An 11021-nucleotide genomic window follows, 5' to 3' on the forward strand; every position below is an offset into this window, starting at 1 on the left:
TCCCCCCCCCCCCCCTCCACTTCAGACATACACCACACACACACACACAATCCCCTTTGTCACACAAAGCCTCTCTGCGTTTGAACTTTTAGAGCAATTTGATAGTTTCTCCCCTACTTTTAATTGCATGTAGATTGGGTTTCAGAGTATGGGGGGATTCACGCAGAGAGGATAAGAAGCGGGAAGGTTACACTCCTTTCATTTCCTCACACAAGGCAACAAGCATGTCTTGGCGGAATAGAAGACAAAACAGCACCGCAGGAGAGATGGATGGCTGCTGTGTGTGTACTGAAAGCTGAGACAGAGTGAGAACCTACAAAAGCCTTGGAAGGGACCTTGTCCTGAAGGTGCTCATGTTCATGTTCACATTCTTCATCCTAACACCTGTACGATCTGTTCTTTGAGAAGTGAATACTAGCTATATATGTGACTTATGGCCGATTTGGAGCCATAACACGTACCTGCAAAGTGCTTGGCTTTATGAATAATCAATTTTTATTTATTTATTTACAGATGCACAAGGGAGCAGGATGAATCTATAACTGTTGCCAAATATATTTTTCATTTGCATCTTGGAAATTAATAATAAATTAAGATTACACAAAAATAAATTATTTGTTAAGTTGACAGCCTGGAAGTAGATAATACTGTATGATAATATTTGAATACTCTGCTGCTTCAGCAAATAACAACAACACTGTGAACGCAGCAGGGGCCTGTCATCTAAAGGTTTACAGTGATTAACTGGATTAGGTTCATGATGACAAGTACAAGACTGATTCCACATCAAACTGCACTGCAGCACGAACATGTCATTAAATTCTTACAACCTTTATTTGACCAGGTGGGTAAGCTAAGAACAAACTCTTATTTACAGCAGTGGCCCTGGCGCGGACTCCTGCAAAGTCAACAGATATGCTGTAAAACAGCGGGACTGACAACTTTCCCAGTGATCCGATTTAATACAAAACAGAGCATGAGCGTTCTGCCGAGCAATGCACCCACCATCTTTCACTAAAATCACACTGCGTGCACAGGTGAGAAATAATCTTAGCTTGGCTTCCTTGTGGATTTGCTAAGAAATAGAGTATTACAATCAAATTTATTGTAAAGTGAGGAAATCTGGGACCTGGATGGGGGAGTAGGAAGCTTCAGCTGGTGAGTCAAAAACTAAAGAACTAAACAGTTCTGCAGATTCAAAAATCAAATCAGTGGTTTACAAAAGATTGATTAAATATTAAAGGGGCAGTCTGCCTCAGATGCAGGGTGAAAAGCCACCTGAAAGACTGTTTTTTTTTTTCCAACATTCGCATTAATCGTGTTGTACTTGTTTGTTCAAACAAACAAAAGTAGTTATGCAAAGACCTTTGTAAAAAAATAGAGAGCCTGAGAGAGAAGTTCAAACCCTGCTCATTTTCTCATCTTCAAACAAATGGCCAATCATTAAACGCTGAACACAAGCCCCTCAAATTCCAGTGTCAGAAATGTGTGTCCTCAGTGACCCTGGAGGAAGCTTTCCAGTGCTTTAAGAGATAACCCCTTATGATGTCATCAGGGTTATCTCATCTAGGGCATGGGACAGAAAGCCTGCAGTACAAACCCGAGATGAGAAGAAGTTTAGGAGGCGGGAAGGGTCTAATGAAACAATGCTATAGAGTTGCATAATGGAAACTGTAAGATGTAGTGTATTGGGAGCTCGACCCATGCTAGAGGCTGTAGCTCAGGATACTTTGGTTTCTTTTCTTTCCTGTGCTGTTTACTGCTCCAGACAGAGTGAAACCATTTCAGATCATCTCCCTCCCTGCCCCCTTGCTTTCAAACACATATGTACCTGTCCCACTGCTCATCCCCCATCCCGGCACTACCTCCCACCCATGCACACTCTCCACACTTGAATGCGCACAGGAATGCAAGAGGAATGACACAATCCACTGAATGCTAAAACCTGGTCAGCCTGGTCCACTCTCTGCAGCTTCGATGAATGGACATTCAGATACACAGACAAAGCTGAGATTCTGTGCGGGGTCAAGGGTCAATGAAAGCACCGACAGATGTAGAAACCAGAGGTGAATGCCCATGTCTGTTTTTCAAGCAGTGAATCACTCCGACACAGAGATTCACACACACCAAAAACACAGTGTATGGCAAAAAAAAAATAGCTTACAATAGTCAGTCATTGTTATTTATCTCCACTACATGGAAGCTTCACTTGCACAGCTCTGCACTTTGTGGGCCACACTAGAGCAATAGAACAAGAAGAATGAGTCAGTAACACAGAGATAATCAAAGTATATTAATCAATGGACCTAACCACTTCTTGAAGCCCTGGCAGCTTCGCCTGGTTATAAGGTAGGTCTGGAGATAGGAGAGAGAGAAAAGTGTGTGTGTGTGTGTGAGTGAGTGAGTGAGAGAGAGGGAGAGAGAGGGTTTAAGCCTATGCTGTGCTATAAGCTGCTCTCAGCCCGAGGCACAGAAGAAGAAAAGAACATCTCTTCATGATTAAAAGGGGTGAGGACCAGGAAGGGAAACACAGGAGAGGACAAGCTTAGAGCCCTCAGGGGTAAAAGCTCTCTGGAGAAACAGAAGGCAAGAGGAAAGGCTGCAAGATGGCAAAGTGGGTAAAATGCAGCAGGAGTGAGACTCGATTCTCTCCGCTGCAGTCTCCTGTTTCTCTCTCATTATTAAAATCAGGGCGATAGATGAAAGGCATGTTTTCCACAAGAACCACAGAGATGGCAGAAAAATACCCAGTCAGACGTTTTTTACTTGCACATATGCTATGATCTGAGACAGCTAAAGAATTATCTAACCAAAAGATTTAAAATAAGACAATTAGAGCCATTTATTTTGTTTGCATCTGTGAGCACTGCATTAAAACTCAATTAGAGGAAAAAAAGGCTCAAGCCATTGGAGAAACATCAGTGTGTTTTGGTAATGGTGGAGCTTCTTTGTTGTTTAAATTTGCTCTGAATTCAGGACATAAGTCACCAGGGCAACGTGGACAGAACAGCCATCAGACTGAACACAGGTAAATTGCGTGGGATTGCATTTTCAGGTCAGACGGGGACGTCCTATGACGTCTATAAGATGACGTCCACATCTTCCACCTGAGGTATGAATTACTGTGATAAGACCAAACATCTACAGAGGCCATCTGACATTTTAATAAGCTGAGAAATCAGCCCTTCATGGTAAACACTGCTGTGTATCTTTATTATGAATACTGAATACAGATTAGCCTACACACAGCACGGTATTCAAAACATACTGAATCATTATCTCAAAGGTGATTATTGAGATCTTCAATATGAAGACCACTTTTCCCATAATCCTTAAAGGAATCTCGTGGACTCTTGCATGGCAATACCAGTGTTTTTGTCTAAGGCCTAAAATAAACTTTATGTTGGGAAAGGGCCACATTTCACCACATTTGGCCTTGCTCAAGAGAACCCCGCCTTCAGAACTCATATTTGGTGTGCATTAGCCATTTGAATGCATGTTATTTATCACATCTGAATGGACTGTGTGTAAATTGCACTTTAAACCTCTGGAAACCCTAGAAAATGATATTATAGAAATGCAATGTAAATATCTGAGGAGCTATTAGCAAAAATCAGCTCCTTGTGAAAAAAAGAATCAAATTATCATCTAAACATTAAAAAAAAACACTATAAAGCATAAAGAAGAATCACTTTACTATGGCACAAAAGGAAAACCACTTTGTATTCAGCATAGCTGTTTGTATGCAAGTGTCTGAGTAGCTGTTTAAGCTCCATTTTCCTGATTGACTGCAGGTCTCTGAGCTAGCTGGGGACAATTATACATGACCTAAATGTCAAAAAGGCTGGTATTATCCTTGAGCAGATGCAAAGTCTTTGAGCAATACTTTGACATTTTGAACTCCAGTCTGTTATTCTCCATCAACAAGCACTTGTAATAATGTGGCTGCACTGCTCATCAAACAGGAGCTCAGCAGTGTTGTTAGCATTCCACTCTGACACCATTGGATGCTGCTCACTGCAGCTAGCCTGTTAGCAGGTTTTCCTCTGAAAAATGAACAAACTAGCTTTGTGTAGCTTTGGGCCAAAAGCAGAAACATCTCTCAGACCACACAACCAGCATCCGTTTAAGGAAAATAATCCACTAATTTGGGTGGGGTGGGGGCTTTGCTAATCAAACGGCAGCTCAACAATGTGGTTAGCATTTCGTTCTGAAAGCTATGGTTACTGCTGGCTGCAAGATAGTCTGTTAGCACCATTTTTGTCTAACTTTAGGGCGAAAGCTACACAACAAAGAAATGAAAGAAGATTAAATTGAACTCCAAAATGTCAAAGTAACCCTTTAAGGTTAAGGTTTAAATCTTACAAAATGTAATCACTTGTGACAGATTTCTGATTTATAAAACTGGCATTGAAATTCACTAAGACAACTGAATGGCACTGGAAGATTAGGGAAAAATGAATACAAAATAAGAAAATGAAAACTACACCAGGAAATTTTAGTTTACATCATTTAAAACACATCCGAGGCCAGATTGCTTCCTTGGTAAATTTCTATAAAGTAAACCAATTCTACAGTCTGTTCTGGTCTCTGAGTCCACTTGGTCCTTGTTCACTTGGATTATAATTACACTGAGCTGCCGGCAGGAGCACAGGCAGTAGAAATAACTAACAACATTCCAATAGAAACACATGGAGGTACTGAACATTACAATTCACCTTGATATGACAAAAGTGCTGATATGTCTCTGTGTTTCTCCGCTCCACACACATTGCTAAGCTGGGGAGGGGAGAGCCAGACAGTGGAAGATAAGTCTGATTAGGATGAGTAAAGCGCTCTCCAAAGTCTGCATTACACATCACACCTGAGTAAAGAGGAGGTAATGATGAAATCAAATGGAAAAATAAGTCAAATCCAACAGTTGAACATGTCGGGTCTTGATGTGGAAGGTATCTATTTAGTAATGTAATCCAGATGGATTAATGCATGACACCCAGGGTAAAAGCAGTTCTTGTTTATAATTACACAATAACATGTAAAAAAAACTTTTTTTGATTGGCACTGGTATTTCTTTTGGTCTCATTTGGTGAAGTTACTTTTTCTTGGGACAACAACCTGTCAAATGCCAGTTTTCAAAAACACCATAATACTACAGAAATGCTGTAAACTCTGGGGTGTTCACCTCTGGAAAGTATAAAAACACTGATCATAAACTGTAAAAATGAGCCAGTCTTCACATCCGTTTCACACCCTGGTCACTGTGGGTGACTGGGACTCACAAGAGTCTGGATGACTCACATCCTGGTGGGAAAATTGTCTTTAGATGCAGATTTTTTAGCTTTTTTTCCCCTCGTCATGAATGAATTCTGCCAATCTCTCTTGGAGTCTGTGTTCAAAGTGGGTCACAGGAGAGAATCCAGAGTGCTCTCAGTACATGGCTACACCTGTGTGCTGGTGGTCAGGTTAGGAGACAGGAATGCTAGAAGGTCACAGCCGCGGTGCTCTTGTTCCGAAAGGTCATTGTCTGGATGCTAGAAAGGATTTTCCTCTGATGCCCGGCCAACGTCACTCCCATGTGCAGCAGATCCCTGAAAACAGAAAAAAGAAATCACTAATCAGAGAGGAAAAACCAAAAAGATTCATCATAGGACGTGATGAACAAAAATACCATTTCAGGGATCCCATTTTCTTTCTAGTCTTTAATAGCTACAATCTAGTCTGTAAGTATTTAGATAGAGTTATAAATGTTTTGTTCTTCAGGCACTGTACCTCAGCCCATTTAATTTGAAATAAAATAATGGATACTACACTAAAGTTCCAAGTCTCAGCTAAAGAGCTGTCTGGGAGATAACACATACTGTAGTGGCCAGAGTTCTGGAGTTTAAAGGTAACTGGATAGATGCACGAGTTCAAACTAAAGAGGTCATGAAGTCTTCCCTTGATCGCTGACAAGGAAACGTACCGTCTGTCTGCATCCTAGCGAGCATTCTTGACTTGACACATAACTGTAATGTAAATTACTGTGTTGTGCATATACTAATGTTAAAACACCACACAGCTGCCCAGGAACTATTTGATTGTAAAGTGTCCAATTACTTTGAAACACTTGCAATTTGGGTAATATGTTTTAAAAAGGACATAGTGTATCTCCCCACACACATCTTTCTATACTGACATAAACCTACTTAAATTAAAGCAGAGACTTGGCATTTTATTGTAGTATCCATTACTTAATTTTAAACTGAATGTGTAGAAGCACAAAGCTTGAAGAACAAAAAATGTTCACTGTCCAAACAGTATCAGCCTGAACGTCAGAAAACAATGGTCATAACCTTTCAAGAAGCTATTTAGCCTGCTTGCAAATGTCACTAGTGAAAGCAAGGCAACTCTCTGACCTTGTGGCCAAGAGGTGCTGACTGAAAAGTGAAACTGTTCCTCCAGAGATAAGTATCAATTTAGATAAAAAAAAAAAAAAAAAAAAACTGGAGACAGAGACTGACTGTGTGGTGATCTGGGCCAGCTGGTCCACTGAGTTGAAGCCAGCCTGCAGGAAGCTGTCTTCGTAGCGTTCCATCTTAATGGCCCTCAGCCACTCCCCCACTGAAGCACACGACGAGAGGGCTAAAGGTGCACGCTGGTCCAGCAGGGGATAGGATGGCCTGGGGGGACAGAGTCGAGAAACAAAGAAGCAATTTACACACACTGTCACCAAAACAACAGTGAGGTGCTTATATGTATCCTGCAGCAACATTCCAGCTGACATGCAGAGGTATAATCTGAGGCCGAGTGACTGACAGGGACAAACAATGGGATTTGTCAGGGGTGGAGTGTCCTATGCTGTATGCTGCCAGCTGACAGGCAGAATGCGGAGGAAGGGAAATGGGCACAGCAAGTGGCTGACAGGTCACAGCAGGACATAAAGGCGGTACATAAGACTGGGCAGCAGGAGGGTGTCCTGTGACTGTCAGAACTCCAAATGGACATGAAGAAGAGACATTATAAAAGGGTAGACCTGGTTTCTTTTTTATGTTCACTCTCGAGCTCCACATTTCCTGCTATTGTGACTTTTTCAGGCAGGTTTAGTGTCAATCACCAACACACACATGCGTTCTCACCCTGCTCCTTCTTGAGCCACTATTTTCAGTGACGCAGGGTTGCGGATCAGCTTGTCCAGAGCGCTGACCAGGTCGGCGAAGCGAGGGCGCACTGAGCGGTCCTTCTGCCAGCAGTCCAACATTAGCTGGTGCAGGTGGGTGGGGCAGTCAGGAGGCGGGGGCAGCCGGTAGTCCTGCTCAATGGCATTGATTACCTGATAGGAAGAAAGAAGATCAAACCATTGCATTAATTGAATGGTATTTAAATCAATACTGAGGTGCTTGGAGGGCTAAAAGATAAGTAAAGAAAAAATAAACTATACAGAACAAGAAGAAGGCAGAAAAGCCTGAACTTAAATTAGCACTGTACGACAGCTGCCTGGCAATCTCATGATTCAGCTGCTTTTCAATCAACTGTTGTTTTGGAAAAGCTCAGCTTCATGCTGTGCTTAACAAAACCTTAAAAATCATTGTCAAAATTTGCCCAACATGGCTTTTTGTTTAAACTTACATCCTGGTTGCTCATGTCCCAGTATGGTCTCTCTCCGAAAGACATAACCTCCCACATGACAATGCCATAGCTCCACACATCTGAGGCTGAGGTAAACTTTCTGAAGGCTATCGCCTCCGGTGCTGTCCAGCGAATCGGGATTTTTCCTCCCTGCACAGTAAAGAAAATAGTCAACACTCCAAAACTTAAACGGGGTTAGACAGGAAAGTAAACTAATAACTTAAGTTACTGCAGCAAAATAATGAATTTGCTTTAAATAAGATTATAAAGTGCTCTGTTTGTTAAAATGCCATACATGTACACTCCATATATTTCAACAAATATACAACTACAGTGTTAGAATAAATAAAATTGTTTAACATTATGCAATATGCACATCAGTCTTATGGATTAAAATTAAAACTGAACAAGAAAATATAAAAATCACTGTCTCCTGATCTCCCATTCACATGCTAGAGTGTTAAAAATAAAGTTTTGGATGACTTCTGTTCATATACAGATGTATGAATACCATCCTACAGGCAGAAATACTGTAGATGAATGTCATAATAAGAGGACTGTCGTCTCACCAGAGAGCTGGTGTAGGTCGGGTCAGAGGAGTTCTCCTGCAGGAAGCGTGACAAACCAAAGTCGGACACCTTACATACTAGGTTGCTGTTAATCAGGATGTTGCGGGCAGCCAGGTCTCGGTGGACGTAGCTCATCTCCGCCAGGTACTTCATGCCGGATGCAATGCCACGCAGCATACCCACCAGCTGGATGGGTGTGAACTGGCTGTCGTTCAGCTATGGAGGTGAGAAACACTTCAGTTTGAGTGAGAGAAGACACGATATCTTTCACTGTGAATGAAACACAAATGTGTTTCTTTGTATGTTCATCATCTCACAAACTGACCCGGAGAAAAGAGTCCAGAGCTCCGTTCTCCATAAACTCTGTGAGGATCATGACAGGACAGCTCGCTGTGATGATCCCCTCCAGGTGGATGATGTTGGGGTGCTGGAACTGGCCCATGATGGACGCCTCAGACAGGAAGTCCCGTCTCTGCTTCTCAGTGTAGCCTCCTTTTAGCGTCTTTATTGCTACGTAGTTTTCTTTTTTCCCGGGGATCCTCAGCCGTCCCCGACACACCTCCCCAAACTCTCCTGCAGCACACAGACACATAAACACACCTTAGAGGTGAACACACCACAAACTAGTGCACTGTTGACGCCGGTCCCAAGGCTAGATAAAATGGGGAGGGTTGCATCAGGAAGGGCATCCTGCATAAAATGTCACCAAAATCAAGTATGCAGATCATATACTAGGTTTTCATACCGATTGGGTTGAGACCCGAGTTACCAACAGTCGTCCCTGGTGCTGTTGACCAGCAGGGTAGGAACTATGCTATTGTTAGGTATTTTTAGTCAGCTAGATAGATATTGGTCAGATACTTTATGTATTAGAAATGTTTTAGAGTAGACAGGATGTCTAGCTCAGGCTGTTAATTGCTTACTCATTTTCATGAGTTACTGCAGGTTGCTTATGGTCAAGGATAACTAGAGAGAAGAGTTGATGACTGTCAGCAGACAGGATGTTTAATATTATTATTATGATGTGTATAACTGTAGCCATAGCCATAATATGTTCTTATGTTTAATGTCATGACATGTCACTAGAGGTTGTGTTAGAATGTCTTTAGCTACACACCACTTAATCAACAAACACACACATTGACACATTGATTTTTCCTCATGTTTTGGCTACTGCTATAACCAGCTGCAAAGCTGTCCCTGAGAGACGCTGTGGCTTGGCGTCTCCTGTTAGCATGGGATTAGCCCGAAGTGATATAATGTATTAGGCCTGTTGGGTTCGGGGTCTTTCATCTTTCAGCTGCCTGCGTGCATGTTGGAGGTGCAAGATACCTGAGCGTGTAATGTTAATTTTTACCTGTGTTCATTGAATAAATCAGCACTGTTTTGAAGCTACTTGGACTGCCTCGTCTCTCAGAGTTAGCATGGTAAAAAGAACCGGACTGCAACACTATTGTTGGGTGAAGGGGGAGAAGAAGAGGAGGAAAGCATGTCCAGAGAAAAGCAGGACAGGAGGAAGGGTAAGAGTGTGGAGGTGAGAGTTGGAACTTTAAATGTGTCTGACAAAGGAAGAGAGCTGGCTGATATGATGAAGAGGAGAAAGGAAGACGTACTGTGTGTAAAAGAGATTAAGCAAAAGGGGAGTGAGGCCAGCAGCATTGGACGTGGGTTCAAACTGTTCTACCCTGGTGTGAATGGGAAAAGAAATGGTGTAGGGGTAATCCCGATGAAAGAGTGCATTAGGGGGTGAAAAGAGTGTGACAGTGATGAGTGTTAAAATGAAAATTGAAGAGGTGATGATAAATGTCATCAGTGCATATGCCCTGCAAGTCATGTGTCAGATGGAAGAGAAAGAGGATTTCTGGAGAGTTAGATTAGATGGTGTACCCAAGGAATAAAAAGTGGTAACTGTACAGACTTCAGCGGGCATGTTGGTGAAGGGAACAGAGTTGATAAGGGAGTGATGGATAGGTACGGTGCCGAGAAAACGAATGTGGAAGGGCAGAAGGTGGTAGATTTCACAAAAAGGATGAAAATGGCAGTGGTGAATACATATTTTAAGAAGAAAGAGGAGCACAGGGTGACTTATCAGAGCGGAGGAAGGTGCACACAGGTGGATTAAGTCCCATGCAGGAGATGCAACCTGAAAATGATGAGAGAGTGTAAGGTGGTGCCAGGGGATGGTGTAACTAGTAGAATGACTCTGGAGGTGAGGATGAGAGTCAGACCTGAACAAAGGACCAGATGGTGAAGGAGGTAGACTGCTGTGTAAAATTCAAATAAGAGGAGAGACAGACAATGGGCGGGGTAAAGAGGTGCCTGACGACCATGAAACTACTGCCAAAGTGGTGAGATAGGCAGCTAAGAAGGTACTTGGTGTAACATTAGACACAGGAAAGAAGACAAAGACTTGGTGGGGAAGCTGGATATTTCAACAACTTAGAACTGGATTCAAAATAGAACCAGCTATTGGAACCCACCCCTAAATCAAAGTAATGGAGAGTGTGGTAGAGAAGTGAGGAAGAGAGAGCAAGCAGAGTGGAGTGGGTGAAGAAGAGCAGCAGGAGTGATTTGTGATGGAAGAGTATCTGAAAGAGTGAAAGAACATTTACAATACAGTAGTGAAACCAGCTCTGCTGTATGGTTTGGAGATGCTGGTGCTGATTATAAGATGCTGCGATTTATGTTGGAAGAGATGAGCATGGACAGGGTTAGAAATTAGTACATTCGAGGGACAGTGCAGGTCAGATGGTTTGGAGACAAAAGTGAGAGAGGCAAGACTGAGATGGTTTAGCCATATGCAAAAGAGCGATGCAGAGTATATCCAGGAGAAGAATGCTGAGCATG

The 11021-nt window shown here is 42.4% G+C and overlaps 1 protein-coding gene across 1 annotated transcript in view; it reads right to left on the minus strand.

Moving 5' to 3' along the window:
- Positions 1-2968: 2968 nt before the first annotated feature.
- Positions 2969-11021, minus strand: part of LOC109959512 (ephrin type-B receptor 4) — a 37337-nt gene continuing 29284 nt past the window's right edge. Inside the window, exons 12-17 of the mRNA XM_020598943.1 lie at positions 8500-8747; positions 8175-8390; positions 7606-7755; positions 7116-7309; positions 6501-6659; positions 2969-5588 (exon numbers count right to left, since the gene is read on the minus strand). Of these exons, the coding sequence (XP_020454599.1) occupies positions 5480-5588; positions 6501-6659; positions 7116-7309; positions 7606-7755; positions 8175-8390; positions 8500-8747 (1076 nt within the window). The 3' untranslated portion in view covers positions 2969-5479. The remainder of the gene's footprint in view (positions 5589-6500; positions 6660-7115; positions 7310-7605; positions 7756-8174; positions 8391-8499; positions 8748-11021) is intronic.

This window comes from Monopterus albus, unplaced genomic scaffold (assembly GCF_001952655.1).
Source record: "Monopterus albus unplaced genomic scaffold, M_albus_1.0 scaffold39.1, whole genome shotgun sequence".
Taxonomy (NCBI): Eukaryota; Metazoa; Chordata; class Actinopteri; order Synbranchiformes; family Synbranchidae; genus Monopterus; species Monopterus albus.